General features: G+C 43.3%; 1 protein-coding gene across 1 annotated transcript in view; it reads right to left on the reverse strand.

The window, feature by feature from the left end:
* CAPN2 (calpain 2) overlaps positions 1-17,974 on the reverse strand; it is a 112,333-nt gene that overhangs the window by 19,149 nt on the left and 75,210 nt on the right. Inside the window, exons 14-16 of the mRNA XM_073628334.1 lie at positions 13,167-13,232; positions 8,888-8,945; positions 3,709-3,773 (exon numbers count right to left, since the gene is read on the reverse strand). Of these exons, the coding sequence (XP_073484435.1) occupies positions 3,709-3,773; positions 8,888-8,945; positions 13,167-13,232 (189 nt within the window). The remainder of the gene's footprint in view (positions 1-3,708; positions 3,774-8,887; positions 8,946-13,166; positions 13,233-17,974) is intronic.

Consider the following 17,974-nt stretch of genomic DNA (forward strand, 5'->3'; position numbering starts at 1 on the left):
TTGAGAAATCAGATAAAATCTTTGGACATGTCCGGTATAGCCAAGTCTCTTCTCTGGACGAAACAAAAATTCTACGAGTTCTCCAATAAGCCTCACAGCATGTTAGTCTCCAGACTCAAAACTAGACCCTTTCAATCCTTTCCTGACCATTTGAAACAATCGGATGGTATGTCTACCTATTGTCCACAAGCTATGACCCTTTGGTGGCTTCTATGACAAACTATACAATTGTTTGGCCCCTCGTCCTCCATTTGATCAAGGGTCGTTCGAGACCTTCTTGGACGGTATTCAGCTACCTAAGCTGGACAATACGGACTTATTAAAAAAACGCCCCCATTACTTAAGACGAACTGACCAACACTATCAAGCACCTACCCTCCCGCAAATCCCCTGGACCAGACGGCCTTCCCTATTCTTACTACAAGATGTTTTCCCCGACCTTAATGCCCCATTTACTGTCTCTCTACAACTCCCTCTTGCAAGGCAAACTCCCCCATCATGCGTTTCTACACTCCTACACTCTGGCCATACCCAAGCCGGGCAAAGACCCATCCCTTCCAGACAACTTTAAATACTCTTTTAAATACTGACTACAAACTCTTTACGAAGATCCTGGCCAACTGTTTATCCCAATTCCGGACAAAATTGATCGACAAGGATCAAGTTGGCTTCGTCCCTACCAGACACGCAGGAGACAATACTAGGCGCACCATAGACATGTTAAATAGAGTATGCAGATCTGCTATAATTCTTAGCTTAGACGCTCAGAAAGCATTTGACCGATTGAGCTGGCCTTACACGTTTGCCCACCCTAACCAAATTCGGATTCTGAGGCGCCTTTATATCTGCTCTAAAAACCCTCTATTCCAACCCTTCATCCCAGGTTCGAATGGCCTCCTTTTTATCTCAGACCTTCCCAATGACTAATGGCACCAGACAAGGCTGCCCTCTCTCCCCGTTACTTTTTATCCTTTTGTCTAGAACCCCTAGCAAAGGCTATCCGGTCCCACCCTGATATTCGAGGTATACCCATGCACCAAAGGCAATATAAATTATCTTGATTTGTGGATGACATTCTATTGATTCTCACTAACCCACATATTTCTCTCCCATCTTTACATACCCTACTATCAAGATTCAGTGCTCTCTCCTGGTACAAAATCAATACCTCTAAAATGGAGGCAATGCCTCTCCACATCCCATCTGCGGAACCGAATTTGTTACAACACTAATTCCCATACCACTGGTGCTTCTCCTCCCTCAAGTACCTAGGCGTGCAAATCAGCCCAACTTGTGCTTCCCTGTACCAGGCCAGCTATGTTCCCCTGTTTAAAGAAGTCAGTGACATGTTAAAGCGTTGGAACCCACTCCCGATATCTTGGATAGGTAGGATCAATGTACTGAAAAGTACTGTTATGCCTAAACTGCTATATCTTTTTGAGACCCTACCGGTTCCTTTCCCCATGTCTCAGTTAAAACGGTTCCTTCATTTCCTTTGGAATGACAAGGCCCATAGGGTAGCAAGCTCTGTGATCTTCTCCCCTAGGCATCGGGGGGTCTGGGGGCCCCGAATGTTTATAAATATTATTTAGCATTCAATCTTTGGGCAGTGGTCTCCTGGTCCAGCCTAGAAGCACCGAATAGATGGGCAGAAATTGAGATGGACTCGTTATTTTCCCACACACCCCTGCTCCCTTGTCTGGTCGCCCACCCTGATTCAGGATCCCAAACTCCATAGCCTATGTTTAAGTTCTATTCACATTAAAGCTCTAGCGCACTTGTATCAACAAATTCTCTCTCTCTTCACATGCCCCCAATAATCTAATATACTCTTCAAACCACTGCTCCCAGACAACCTATCCCACTCCCGTATGGCCCCCTGGGCACAAGCTGGCCTGTTTCAACTTCACCATTTCGTCCACCCAGCCATCCGTAAATTCCGAACCTTCGCTAATCTCCAGTCTAAGTATCAAGTCCCCAAAAATTTTCACTACTCTTATCTCCAAATAAGTCATTATCTCTGTCAGCTTTCTCCCCTACCCTTATTTTACCTAAACCAACGACCTTTGAACTCATCTGCTCCCAAGGCTCCCATCAAACGTGATTCATTTCTGCTATCTACCAAATACTTCAGGACTCATCCCCACTTTCAGATGATCTTCATACTTACATGCGAAAATGGGCCCTAATCATCCAAAAGCCTATCTCTATCCCTTAGTGGGGCAGGATCTGGAGAGACAATGTTCAAAATACTGTTCTTCTGGTATAGAACACCAGATATCTTACACTGTTATGATCCCTCTTTGTGAGTTAATAACACCTTTCTGGTCCATGGTGATGTCCCTGCTCCAATGACTATACGAATCTCTTCTACCGTTGAATCCGCTACATCTCCTCCTTGGCCTTCCCTTCCCAGGTTTGGGGAAAAACTCAAACAAATTAGCCTCATACATTTTATTAGCAGCTAAGAGAGTTATCCCAATGTGTTGGTTGGCCCCTACCCCTCCCTCTCAGGAACAGCTTCTCAATGTCATTGCCGAAATTCGCAGAATGGAGCACATGACAGCATTGGTGGAGGATGCTGTTGACAGGTTTGATGGGGTCTGAGAGTTATGAGACAAATCTGAATATGGTTCTCCCCCCTGACCCCATCTGTTTCACATCAATCCCTCCATCCCCGTACCCTCCTGATATAGCTCCCCTTTATACTTCTCCACTTGACCCTCCCTTCTAGATTGTAAGCTCTAACGAGCAGGGCCCTCTGATCCCTCCTGTATTGATTTGTATTGTAAGTGTACTGTCTGCCCCATGTTGTAAAGCGCTGCGCAAACTGTTGGCGCTATATAAATCCTGTATAATAATAATATTAATAATAATACTTCCACTTCCCTTGTTGACTTCTGGATGCCACCCAGATTACTATCCCCTCACCCCATGGTATACATATTTGTGTTGTTTAAAAATTACTATACACTCCCAGCTGTAATCCAGAGAAATATTGTTATAGCCCTCAATTGGTCTGCCTTATACAGCTCTTTTTCTGGATACACATCTATTTTCGACCTGGATGCCTGTAACTTTTTCCATTTTGTTTGTTTTTCATTGCTTGTTTGATTCCTTCCAGCTTTCACCAAGCTTACTGTGCTGTATTTGTAATGTGAAAATCTTTAATAAAAAATACAATTTAAAAAACAAACTGTGTAACACTAGGGCAGACGTGCGCTCTCTCTCCTGTGTTTGTGTTGATATAGTTGTGTCTTTTTTCAACCCAACTATGTAAATCGAATTAAATTTTGCACACCCGTTTGGGATGCCCATGGTCATGTTTGCTCACTCACCATTTTATTTAAACAGCTAGGCACCTAAGAGGGTAGGTTGCCTCCCCATCCCCCAAAACCCCATACAATAGTGATTTATCTTTCTCCAGTTTACAGCAAGGTGGTCATGCTCCTTCTCCTGGATTCTCCACAGGGATAGGAATGGAGGTGACCTGATAATGAGGGTAATAAAAACAGGACGGGGACTAAACCTATCAAACTTGTATTACTGTTTTGGGTAGATGGACCCTATAAATCAGAAGAGCCTTTTTTTTAATAAACAGGTTAGACATATAGGAATCTTGCCCTAGAATAAAAAAACAAACTGCAAATGTAACGTAAAGCTGAGTCCTGTAAGAAAACGTCAGTATACAAGAAAAAGAAAGGATACGTCCAGGAGATCCACGATGGTCTTGCATGTCTCCAAACTGAATCCATCAGACTTGATGTCGGTCTCTGAATAGGACAATAGGAGTGAAAAAAAAAAAGAGTGCAATTACTTATCACCTCATTTTTACTGAAGTCACATGTGACATTTGTAGGTTACTTTGCTTTACGTCTTGATTTGCTTGTTGTAACACAATGCAGTAGAACATAAAGGTCACCGATCCTTCCTACCCCTGTCCAGTTTTAAAGCATTGTCCATTGCCCAGACAATGGACAATTTCCTAACAAGTAGTTAAAAAGCTTTGAAACAAGCCTTCATTATTCTCTGTGGCTGCTTGTAGTGTGAAGTTATTAATCCCCAAAGATCACAACAGACTCTAAGGCCAAGTTCACATTGTAGATTGGGGCGCTGTACCTGCGTTTCTTGCATGCAAAAAGCCCCTGACCCTTTTCTGTTGACAGCAGTTGCATGCAACCGTATGGTGCTTTGACGAGTTTTCCAATGCATGAGGGTGCCATGAACAATTTAAAGAGCAGCGCCTTTGGGCTGCAGGTGCAGGATTCTGTGTGATTTATCCACATTTCCACAACCCCAATAGTGTGAACCTAAGCTAAAGGAAAGCCCTGCTTGTCTGCCTCCTCCCTCCTCCACTGCTACAATTGGCTCCTTTTGGGGGGTGGCAAAGTGATCCCCCCCCCCCACAGCCAGGCCATTCGAAGAGCACAGTGCGATTCACACATGCACAAAAGGAAACCAGCTGTGAAGCCACAAGGCTTCACTGCCCTTAGCTGAGACAACGCTGGATGCCTGGACCGATAAGTCTAGTATTTGTAGATGCTGACTTTTCATTTGTTGGAGGAGGGGGGTGTGCAAAATAAAAGGGAGAGGAGATGTGATTTCAGTGCCTGTGCTGTGAACATTTAAGATTAATTTCTTCACAGTGCCCGCAGCTGCAGAGTGTTTTATAACTCGTTTACAGTTTGCTCAGAATATTTAAATATTTTATTGAGCAAAGTCTGGGAATTAGCCATTTGTATCAATTTCACACCAGTGCTGCCAACCGTCCCTAATTTCTGGAGACACAGAGGCTCCAGTTAACACTCCAGGATAAAGGTAATTATTTTTAAAAAGTGGCAGTTGTTTTCGGCTAACGAGATTTGAAAATAACAGTCACATAACTAAATAAAAGATCCTTATCCTTGTGTTAAAACTTTGTGAATCAAGCCTATAGTCTGGTTTTGAAAGCTTGAATCAGGAAATGTCCCTTATTATCGTTATTACTGACCAAAGCCATAGCCCTTGCTATTGCATATAATATTCAACTTTCCTTATTTATTTATATTTTGGGAACTTTTTGAGGTAATAATGGTGCAGCATTTCCAGTGCAAAACATCCTATTTTTAAAGAGCACCTGTCAGCCTTGTAGTACAATACTGGTAAACATATTTTTGCTGCCCAACATTAGGCACCACAAGATGCTCGCCGTTTGCCAGTAAATCATCCTCCTTGTGTTTCTCTGAAGAGGTATGGCATGCCTAATTTAAGAACTAATGTTAAAGTGATTGTTTTTTTATTTTTTTACCTTTACAAAAACAAACAAACATCTCTATACTTACCTGCTCTTTGCAATGGAATTGCACAGAGCGTCCACATACTTCCTCTTCCAGGGTTCCCCTGCACCCTCGTCCACTTCCTATAGAGGCACTTGTGCGTGTTCGCTCCCGCGTCCATTAACACAGACAACAGGACTCGGCCCCGCCCCCCGAACCCTCGTTCCTGGCTTTGATACCCCCTTGGAAAGGTAGAGAAGAGCTGCAGACTGGCACAGCAGTGGATAGAATGAGGGCTCAGGTAAGTAAAAGGGGGAGTTAGGGGGGATGCTGATGCCTAAACATTTTTTACCTTAATACAAGGAATACAAATGTTTAGGCTTTAGAACATTAAGCCCCATCAAATTTCATTTTCCTGACCATAGACCAAGCAAGGCACCTTAACTGAGAAAGAGAATGGCAATGGGTGCGGCTTAAACTAACTTCAGAGAGGTACACATAGATCGGTTGACCAAGTAATAAAAGGTATTAACAGGCTTCTTCTGGTATCTCCATAAAGTGAATCCGTGCTATGAAATTAAATGCTTTAACCTTTCTAAAGTGAAGATTATAAATAAAATTGATCAAATTGCACATTGTAAACAGTCCACTCTAATTACTAGTAGATTCCCACTGTGAAACAACACACAATGCACCCGGGAATGGTGATGAACGAAAAGATCTGCCTTCCACCTCCACACACACACTGCCGCTTACCGACTCCTGTTGATCTCTTATTATAGGAGATTGCAAGCGATTCTGGCTTATTACCCAGCCCAGGCCTTTTTAATACACAAAGCCAAGATCCCAGCGTCTTCACAAGAGTTGTGGCCCTTACAGGTATGTTTTGCCGGATGTTTCCCATGAAAGAGTGATAAAAGCTTCCATAGCGTAAAATCATTGGGCTTTTTAATTAAAATAAAAAGTATTGCACTTCATTTGTTAAAAGCAAATCATGCAGTATAGAACACCGAGTTGGCCCGGCTCTCGATTGCAACCCATGGTTCCGGGACTTGCGTATATTGCGGTCACGTCAGCACGTCGCTTCTCCCTACGTGTTTCGTCACAACTGACGTCGTCCTGGGGCACGGGGGCAGTACCCTGATATGTAGATCAGGGGGGCGGATGCATGGATAGGGGGCGACGCCCATGCGCCCTCGATGGACAGGCCGCCACTGCAGTAGGGAATGGGCTTTTGTAAGGATCTAAATCTCTACACTTAGGTAGGTATAATAGTGCAACCTTACCTCGCAGGGATAGTAACGTGTGCTGTCATTTTCTTGTATTTGCTCCATGCCAGAGCAGGGATGTCAGCCTCGGCTGTGTCAAGCTGTAAGGCCCCATGGATGGTGACTTCACTCCTGCCTCAGCTCAGGACTTAGAAATTACATTCTCTGTGGGCTAATCTGTCAATTTAAAAGCCTTTAGGCCTGGTTCACACTTGTGCAGGTTGCAGTTTGCATATTTCAGGTGCATTTTCAGTTTTTCAATACACATTTTTGATCCATTGAAGTCTATGGAACCAAAAACCAGAAAGAAGTCCCTGGCCCTTCCATAAAATACACAGATGTCAATGTGACCCATAGAAAACCATGTTAAATGGACTGTAGTGTGTTTCCGTAGGTATGAACCAGGCCTTAGTGTAATTCATGTAATACAGACAGAATCAGTTTTGAGATCAACTAGGAGATAGGGCAGGCTTATAGACACTTAGAATACAAGTAAATTAAAAAAAAAAGTTTGCATAATTTTACCAAACTTAGAATTTTACAGATGCCCATTTCTGATTGCTTCTCTATAAGAATAAAGCTCTGGTTTCATTACGTAACACATATAGGTACAGAACATTTTTTGTAATAAAATGTTACTAAAAATCTTCTTTCCATTTCAGTCTTCAGACAGTTATGATTTTCTAACACAAAGACTGTAAATACGTCCCACGACCCAGACTTTAATATATTTTATGTTCCTAGCGGCCAAAATCGCTATTGCGACTGCGTGAATGAAAAAATCGTGAGTGTCCTGCAAGACAAAACCCCATTTTGATAAAATATGGTCCCCCTGGCTTGCTTACTTACAAGTCCCTGATGTACGGAGTTGACTTCATCCAGGGATCCTCCATCGATCATCTGTGGGTTCATCCTTCTCTCTTCTCTCCCGACTTTTTTTTTTCCTTTACCTTGTCTTTCATTTTTCGTTTCTTGACAATCTTGGCATCATGTCTCCACAGTTTTCCTGTCTCCTATTATAGATATTTTGGTGCATACTTGAGGGACTGGAGTCCCCGATGTGGGATGGTTTTGGTGTCTGGTAGTGGACAGAGCCTTAGAGCAGAAATGATAGGACTGGGGCTCTCTCACAACCTAGACCAATCTACAGTGGCTAAGTTTTAATGTTATGATCCCAGGGTTCTTCTGTTTTACAGAAATATGATCCGGAAGGTGGATGGCTGTCCCTTAGAGGTCATAATGTCTTTGTACTTTGAGGTTTATGGCCAGCCGTTTGTTCTTCATATCCATACAAGTTTATGTGTTTCCATGGGGCATCATAAAAAAGCCCAACCTGACTGTTAAGGCTTTCTTCCTTCCCTCCCCTCCTACTTATGTATCACTTTTGTTACATGTACAGCGCATACAAGGATTGTTCACTACTCTGCTAAGTGATCTTTTCTCTTTTTATAGGTTTTCAAAATAATTAATAAAAACAATTGAAACAAAGACTGTAAATACATACTGTTTATAATGCTGATTATTATTATTGTACAGGATTTATATAGTGCCAACAGTTTACAACATGAGGGCAGACAGTACAGTTACAATACAATTCAATACAGGAGGAATCAGAGGGCTCTGCTCATTAGCGCTTTCAAATCTAGGAGCAAGGGTCAAGAAATGCAAGTGGTTATAACTGTGGGGGATGAGCTGATGAAGAACATAAAAGTACGATTGTTAGGTGTGGGCAAAAAAGGCTTCTCTGAAGAGGAGGGTTTTCAGGGAACACCTAAAAGTAAACAGAGAAGGAGCTAGTCGGACAGATTAGGGTAGGGAGTTCCATAGGATGCGAGAGGCACGGCAAAAGTCCTGGAGGCGAGCATGGGAGGAGGCGATATGGAGCTAGAGAGCAGGAGGTCTTGGGTGGAATGAAGGGGAGGATTTGGTTGGTATTTTGAGACTAGTTTAGTGATGTAGCTAGGGGTAGAGTTGTGGATGGCTTTGTAAGAAGTTGTTATTAGTACTTTGAAATTTGTTCATTCAGTGAGTGGCAGTCAATGGAGGAATTGGCAGTGAGGGGTGGAGGACATTGAACAGTTGGTGATAAGGTGCATGAGTCTTGCAGCAGCATTCATGATGAACTGAACTGGGGATAGTCTATGTAAAGTAATTCAATGAGGAGGGAGTTGCAGTATTCGAGGCGAGAGATAACCAGGGAGTGAACTAGGAGCTTAGTTTAGAGGTGTCATTGGCTAGGAAGAGGCATAGTTTGGAGATGTTGCGTAGGTTGAGGTGGCAAGATTTTGTGATTTTCCATTTTTTAGGTGTGTTCTCAAACTTCCATCACAGAAAATACAAGTGACATACAGGATTGATACTCACGTCTGGAAATGACCTTCTGTAGAATTCCATGCAGCTCGAATGCCGAGATCTCCTTATCCTGGGCAAGAGAAGATTGGACTGTCAGAAAAAAAGGTGGAAGAGATCGAAGAAGCCCATGACCCAAATACTCACATTCAGCCCATGAGAGAAATATTGACCAGACTGATTGTCGGCCCAGACAAGTCAGCCGATCCACGAATACCATTAATGCTGTATAGGGGGCCACATTTATAAGAGAATTATCCATCGCATGATGCTAGCAAAGTAGAAAAGAATAATCTGATTGGTTGCTAAAAGCAATACTATCAATCTGAGACAATGGAGTTGATTTAGTAAAGGCAAAAATTTCCCTTGCAAAGCTCAACTTCCCTTGCAAAGCTTAGTGAATGTGGTAACATTTCCCTTTGCAAAGAAAATCCAAACAGGTGCAGGAAAAATAAAAAAGCAGCATTCTTGCACATGTTTGGATGATGGAAGTCAGCAGGGCTTCGCCTCATTCACTAAACTCTGAGGAAGATTCCCTTGCAAAGTGCAACTTTCCATGCAAAGTGAACAGTCTTTAGTAAATCAACTTATGTAAGGCCCATCAGATATCCTTCAATTACAGAATACTCAGAGTCCAAACTGTTCAATTAAGCTCATAGGTTACAAAACTTGGCAGCGTCTGTACAGAACACTCTGTCAGGTTCCTTAGGTTTAACATATGAGCTAGCTACACACAGCAAACCAGGAATTCACACTAGAACAATAGAGAGAGTGAGAATGATATAGGAGAGGCTGACAATGAGAGGGGGATGGTAAATGTGAGAGGATGAGAGAAACAGAGGACGAGAGAAAGAAAGGGAAAACAAGAAGAGAATGGAGGGGGAAACAGGCAGATGTAGAACTGGAAAAAGACAATAAAGTTATTTACAAATATTAGCGAACATTTACACAGTCTGGCCATGTTCAATCAGAAGGTTTACATGTTTATATGACCACAGCAGTCCTTCCCCAGCTGAACTTGCTTGGGGGGGGGAAGACTCGGTCCTCCCTCTATCAAAAGGCACAAACATACAAGTCTACCCAATGCCAATATGCATGGTCATACTGATGCAACTGCTGAAGGACTGAAAAAGGTAAGAGAGAAAGACAAAAGGGAAGATAAGAGATAAGAATGGTTTGGAGGACTGAAGTAAGAAGATCCTAGATTGGCCAGTTAAATAACAGATTTCAATCAAAGCTCTGGGTTTTTTTCATAACCAACTCAAGAGGTCATGTGCATTTTCATGGCACATGCAGGATGAAGCTAGCAGTAGGCAGCTGCGATAAGCCAAGCGAGTAGAAAGGAATAAGAGAAATAACTTCTAGAACAGATCATATATCTTCCAAATTGACTAATCTAGAGAACCCATGAGAAGTTGATTAAAACATATGATGTAAGGCACTTGGTATTATGAGGGTATCAGGTGGAAAAATGTAAAAGTGGTCACCTTTAAAGGTAAGTCATATGACTACAGCGCTCCATTAGTAAAGCCAGGAAAATTTGACACAGTGGTAGCAGCCATGATGGCTTGGCATTTTTAGCCTCCTAGGGATATATATATTATGGTTTGATACAGACCAGTGAAAGCAGCTAAACGACTTTATGGCCAAAAACACATGGACTTCTCTAAAGTATTGTGTTTAAGTGACTCCAGTAAAGGGCACTGGCAATGCTACAGCATACTAAGACACTTTAGACAAAGGAGCACTTCTAACCTTGGGGCAACAGCTTGGGTAAGACCCTTTTCTGTTCCAGCATCACTGTGTCCCTGTCCACAAAGTCAGCTCCATAAAGACATGGTTTGATGAGTTTATGTTGGAGGAACCTGAGCGGCTGGCAGAGAGCCCTGGGTTCAACTCTATTGATCACCCATGGAATGAATCGGAACACTGACTGTGAACTATTTCAAACATCAGAACCTGACCTCACATATGCTGTTTCAGCTGAAGAGGCACACATTCCCACAATATACATTACAAAAATCTTTTGGAAAGCCTTCCAGAGGAGTGGACACTGTTATGGTCATAAAGGGGAGAAACTCCATATTGACACCCAAATTTTGGGACTGGAGTGTCCCAATTAGCACACATAGATGTGCCCACAAACTTTTGGCCTTTCTACGGAGGACCAAAAAAAAAAAAAGTGGTCACCTGACCTTCTAGCTACTTTTGCAGTTTTGTTCAAACCTGTGACTTGGCTGCTTCCCTTCCTTTTCATGTGTGGGACAGGGGTACAGATTCTAGATTGCTAAGCAATGGGTCACTCGGTGTAGCAGATACAGCATATGAGAGGAGAGGACAGCATGGGCAGGACAGTAGCTAGAAAGAGCACGCAGCGTAAGAAGCAACCATACCTCTGGTGAGATCTATGCCAAATGAAAAATCAAACCAGAACACAGGGTTAGTTAGAAAATGGTGGTGAATGAAGCTTCAAAATTAGGCCAGTATAACCTACAGTTCTTTCACCAGTGTCTCTTGTGCATATGAGAAACACACAGTGGAGTTGATTTACTGATTTACTAAAACCTAACAGTGCAAAATCTGGTGCACCTCTGCAAAGAAACCAATCATCAATCATTCCATTTTTTTCCCGTCACAGCTTAATTGAATAAGCTGAAGTTAGAAGCTGATTGGCTACCATGCACAGCTGCACCAGATTTTGCACTCTCCAGCTTTAGTAAATCAACCCCAGTGTATTGTTAGTTTACACATGGTTTAAAGCTGGACTCCAGGCAAACAGCTAAATACACTACTATAATACATATATGGAACTTGTTTTACTTTTCAATTAATTTATATTTCTTACCATCCAGTCCTTAGATTTACACAGTGATGCAAGGCAGCAGAGTCAGGTTGGTGACCTAACGTTTCTCTGATGCAGATAAGCAATCCAGCTTGGTCACCTCTCCTCCCCTAACATGGATAGCAAAGGAGCCCACCAATTAGCCATTCCTCTGCTCTGCATTCTAATTAGCATGTTCCTTGTGAGAATAAATGCATACAGCACACCCGATTATCTCCAAATCCCATCCTCCCAATCTCAGCGCTGCTGTACATGGAGAATACAAGAGGCTGACACCAAATAAAGTTCAGGTATTTCAACCTAGAATTTCCTTACTTTAAAAATAGATTTGCTAATCTTTAAATACATAACTGTATTTATTGGTATATTTTTATGTCTGCCTGGAGTTTGGCTTTAAAACAATCATTGCAAAATTTACCCAAAGGCAATTTTGCACACAACTCTCACATTTATACATGCTTGCTGTATAGACCTATACATATATCCTAGTGGTTAGCTTTAGATCAAGGACCCCTGCTGATATAAAATGAATTGCAGTATAGATCAATCAATACACAGCACTACAAACCAAGAAGCACCACCTGTATCTTTCAGGAGTAAAGGTACCTACTTCTATTTACTTATATATTTGCATAGCTGAAACATGGTTACTAACCGATCAGTGACTGCTGCTCCTCTCTACCAATCCCTTCTCTGGCTTCCCCTACCCCACCGTATTCAATTAAAAATACTAACCCTCAACATACAAGGCCATCCACAACATCAACCCCCCAGCTACATCACCAACCTCATATGCAATATATCACCCAAATCTTCCTCTCTGCTCCTCCCAAGACCTCCTGCTCTCTAGCTCCCTTGTTACCTCCTCTCATGCTCGCCTCCAGGACTTCTCCAGAGCCTCTCCCATCCTCTGGAACTCCCTGCCCCAATATGTCTATTCAGCCCCTACCTTCAGGTGATCCCTGAAAACTCACTAATTCAGAGAAGCCTACCCCACATCCACCTAAGAACTGTACCCGAGTCACCTCCATCAGATCATCCCCCACAGCTATTACCTTTTGTACCACCTCCCTCTCCCTTTAGATTGTAAGCTCCATGAGCAAGACCCTCCTATTCCTTCTGTACTGAACGGTTTTGTAATTCTACTGTCCCTCCTCTACATTGTAAAGTGCTGCGTAAATTGTTGGCGCTATAGAAATCCTGTATAATAATAATATTTGCAGCTCTGAAGGAATGGGCAATCACATGTGTATCTATCTGTGTCTTTAGGTGTTTTCAGTAGCTGTGTCAAGAAATAAATAATCTAATCTTCCGTCATGTCTGCGTATACTAATTAATCTGACCCCGCCCACAGACATAAAAAAAAAAAAAAAAAAAGTCATAGACAAAGCCCCCGTAATAAAGAATTCTCATAAGGGAAAATGTAATGTTTAGAAAGTGTATAGAACTCACCTCGCCCGCCAGCTGCAGAAACAATTTTCTAAAGTTTGCATCAATATGATCTTCACTGAGATCCGGCTAAAAAATAAAAAAAATGCTGTGACTACAGTCCAGATTATACCTAGGAAAGCATTAAAATAGAACCATAATGTAAACACCAACATTGTGACTACACGGTTCCTATAAATACTTAAATGCTAAAACAGACTCTAATGTGCTTTTCTTTTCAAAGATCTGTGCTCTGGGCTCCCCCCTGGCACTGGTCACATGACCAAATGCCTAGGAACTGGCCATATGATCCCTGCTGAAGAGCAGAATAATCCGGGGTCCCTTCTGCAGGGATCATGTGATGTGTGACCTGTGTCACAGCATTTGATCACATGGCTGATACAGAATGGAGCTTAAAGCACACACTTTTGACAAAATGGTAAGAATATCAGGAATCTTTGACGGGTCCGGTTTTAGTGCAAAGTCCGGTGCGGTTTCCATTCAGCGGTTCAGACGTGATTCAGGTGGGAAATGAGCACTAAAAACCTGAACCGACTGAAAAATGCACAAAATTCACATGGCAACCAGTCCACATACACTATATTGTTAAAAGTATTGGGACGCTTGCCTTTACACACACATGAACTTTATTGGCATTCCAGTCTTAATCCGTAGTGGGTTCAATATTGAGTTGGCACACCCTTTGCAGCTATAACAGCTTCAACTCTTCTGGGAAGGCTGTCCATAAGGTTTAGGAGTGTGTCTATGGGAATGTTTGACCATTCTTCCAAAGCACATTTGTGAGGTCAGGCACTAATGTGGACTAGAAGGCCTGGCTTGCAGTCTCCGCTCTAATTCATCCCAAAAGGGTTCTATCAAGGTTGAGGTCAGGACTCTGTGCAGGCCAGTCAAGTTCCTTCACTCCAAACTCGCTCATCCATGTCTTTATGGACTTTGATTTTTGTACTGGCCAAAATAATTTGGTGGAGGGGGGATTATGGTGTGGGGTTGTTTTTCAAAGGTTAGGCTTGGCCCCTTAGTTCCAGTGAAGGAAACTCTGAAGGCGTCAGCATACCAAGACATTTTAGACAATTTTATGCTCCCAACTTTGTGGGAACAGTTTGGAGATGGCCCCTTCCTGTTCCAACATGACTGCACACCAGTGCACAAAGCAAGGTCCATAAAGACATGGTTGAGCGAAATTGGAGTGGAGGAACTTGACTGGCCTGCACAGAGTTCTGACCTCAACCCGATAGGACACCTTTGGGATGAATTAGAGCGGAGACTGCAAGCCAGGCCTTCTCGTCCACAATAATGCCTGACCTCACAAATGCACTTCTGGAAGAATGGTCAAACATTCCCATAGACACACTCTTAAACCTTGTGGACAGCCTTCCCAGAAGAGTTGAAGCTGTTATAGCTGCAAAGGGTGAGCCAACTCAATATTGAACCCTACGGACTAAGACTGGGATGACATTAAAGTTCATGTGCATGGGGGGGCGTGGCCAAGGCAGGCATGTGAGAGGACGCATCTCCCACAGCTCCCAGCAGTGATCCGGTAACCGATCCTCCCCCAGCCCACATACCGACTTTATTTTGCCCTATGCAGCACGGGCACGATCCTGAGACCCCAGGGGATCATCCGCCGGCTCTCTGCACCAGAAAAAGGTTCCGAAAAGGACAGACTGAGATGACGGGCCTGGAGATCCAAGATGGCGCCGCGGCGTCCTCAGTGAAGCACACACCGCGCGGACAGGACAAGCTGAAAGACTCTTGGTCTAAAGCAAGTAAGACGCCAAAATTTACTGGTAAAGACACCCCTAGAGACATGATCTACTATGCACAGAAAATGGCTGGGACATTGGGAACAGAGCAGTCATCCAGCCAGGCTGGGACACATGCTATGCAGGCAGACATCACACAGGTGCTCTGGGGAGAGGAGGAGGGGGAGCAGTCAGCCCTTGCATCTGGGGAACCACAAAGCCCAGCGGACCCGGACGCTATGCAGCCTACTTTAGCTGACATACTCAGAGCTGTGAACAACTGCACAGCTTCAGTTAACACCTTGAAGGAGCAATTTGGGGGTCTGAGAGAAGATGTGTCATTACTAAGGCAAGACATGCAAAAGATACGTGAGCGCACCACGGCTGTGGAAAGCAGAGTCAGTGACATGGAAGACCAGTTACCACCTATGACACAAGATACCAGAACAGCACTGCAATTAGCCAGGGATGCATGTGACCATGCAGAGGATTTGGAAAATCGCTTAAGGCGAAACAATGTTCGCATAGTGGGGTTGCCTGAGAAAGTGGAGGCCAGGGACCCCACTACCTATGTTGAAAACTGGCTAATGGAACTTTTTGGGAAAAATGCATTCTCCCCAATGTTTGCGGTGGAACGTGCTCACAGAGTGCCCTCACGCCCACCTCCACCAGGGGGCCCTCCAAGATCCATTCTTGCAAGAATTTTACATTACAAGGATAGAGAAGCAGTGCTGAGACATGCTCGAGAGAAGGCAAATGTTCTCCACAATGGCGTTCGGGTAACTTTCTACCCGGACTTCTCGGCAGAAGTCCAGAGGCGCAGAGCTAAATTCACTGACGTGAAACGCAGACTGCGACTTCTGCAACTCCCATACGCTATGCTATATCCGGCGAAACTTCGGATTGTGGTGAGAGGCCAAGCACAATTCTTTGAATCCGCTAAGGACGCTTCAGTCTGGTTGGATAGAAATGAGCAGGCATTGAAACAGCAGGCTCCACAAGACGAAGACTAAAAGGACTAAACCGGCTACTTGCAGAGGGCTGGGATACTAGAAAATGTTATTTTGTTCCTTTTTTCTAGATGGGCAACCAGAACATACGCTATCCTCTATTTCCAGTGTTGACAGATGTTCCTTGGCTGGGGGACTGAATATTCCTAAGCAGTGCAATGAGAGCGAATTGGATTAAAAGTTGAATTTACGAATGACCACTTTCAGTAAAAAAAGAGCGATGGAATGTCGCATACGTTGCTAAAGTTGCCATGTTGGCAGAATGTGCAGTTTATAGCACAAGAAAGTTTTCTTTTTCACCACCCCCCACTAAAGTGGGGAAGATCCCAGCAATAAGAGCTACAAGCAGAACGCATGATATCTCAACAGGACACAAATTCATCAAACTTACGGCAAACCTAGCAGAACCTCGCTACAGAAGTGGATCCACTACCTTGCACAGGTGCGCACAAAGTACCGGTCAACACTACTTACCTACCAGCAGACATGGCGGACATCCCATTAGTATCCTGGAACGTTAGGGGACTACACTCCCCATTGAAGCGTACCATGATTCGCATGTGTTTGAAGAAGTACATCCCCGGAATTCTCTGCTACCAGGAGACCCACTTGACTGCGGACACTGTGAGCTTCCTGGGATACTCCTGGGTAGGAAAGGCCTATCACTCCACGCACACCTCCTATTCTAGGGGGGTGAGCGTATTGATCCATGGCAACCTGGACTTTGAAGAAATCGCAAATGAAATTGATAGTGAAGGTCGTTATGTCTTTCTCCATTGCAGGTTGGGTACACTGACTTGTGTGCTGGCAGTGGTATATATTCCTCCCCCCTTCACGGCGGCGGTGCTTAGGTCTCTGCTGACATTTATGGATGGCAGGCCTGACGCACCGCTGTTGGTAACGAGGGACTTTAATTGTTGCTTAAATCCAGTTGAAGATAGACACCCGGGACCCGGAGCATCTGCCCTCTCCAGGGCTACCCCCCTGGCGCGGTTGTTGCAAGAGGTGGGCTGGGTGGATGTCTGGAGACATAGGAACCCAGGAGTTAGACAATTTACATGTTTTTCCAAGGCCCATGGTTGTTTGTCTAGAATTGACCTGGGGGTGTGCAGCTTAAACATGCTCCCGTTTGTTTCTGATATGATACATAGGCCCCGCAGTGTATCTGATCACTCACCAGTAGTTATACGGCTTATAATTGCCCCAATAGTTACACTACCTAAAGCCCCTTGGAAATTCAATGCTTTTTGGTTGAAACTGTTCCTCTCACACGAGAGGATAGTTGGGAGCATGTGTGAGTTTTTCCGCACCCAGGATCCAAATGAATCAATGATTGGGCAATGGGATGCCTTTAACCACCTCAATACAGTGCACTTACACCCCCTTCCTGCCCAGACCAATTTTCAGCTTTCACCGCTCTCACACTTTGAATGACAATTACTCAGTCGTGCAACACTGTACCCATATGAAATTTGCGTCCTTTTTTTCACACAAATAGAGCTTTCTTTTGGTGGTATTTAATCACTAGTGGGTTTTTTATTTTTTGTGCTATAAATAAAAAAGACCGTAAATTTTGTGAAAAAAATGCCTTTTTCTTTGTTTCTGTCATAAAATTTTGCAAATTAGTAATTTTTCTTCATAAATTTTGGCCAAAATTTATACTGCTACATAGCTTTGGTAAAAATAACCCAAATTAGTGTAAATTATTTGATCTTTGTGAAAGTTATAGAGTCTACAAACTATGGTGCCAATCACTGAAAATTGATCACATCTGATCACACAGATGTAGTGATGGTCTATCTCATTTCTTGGTACACTAACAAGTCAGAAAAGTACAAATACCCCCTAAATGACCCCTTTTTAGAAAGTAGACATTCCAAGGTATTAAGTAAGTAGCATGGTGATTTTTTTTAAGTTGTAATTTTTTCCCACAATTCTTTGCAAAATGAAGATATTTTTTTTTTTTTTTTTTTTTTTTACAAAATTGTCATATTAACAGGTTATTTCTCTCTCAGAGCATATGCATACAACAAATTACACCCCAAAATACATTCTGCTA

Source organism: Aquarana catesbeiana, linkage group LG04, assembly GCF_042186555.1.
Source record: "Aquarana catesbeiana isolate 2022-GZ linkage group LG04, ASM4218655v1, whole genome shotgun sequence".
Taxonomy (NCBI): domain Eukaryota; kingdom Metazoa; phylum Chordata; class Amphibia; order Anura; family Ranidae; genus Aquarana; species Aquarana catesbeiana.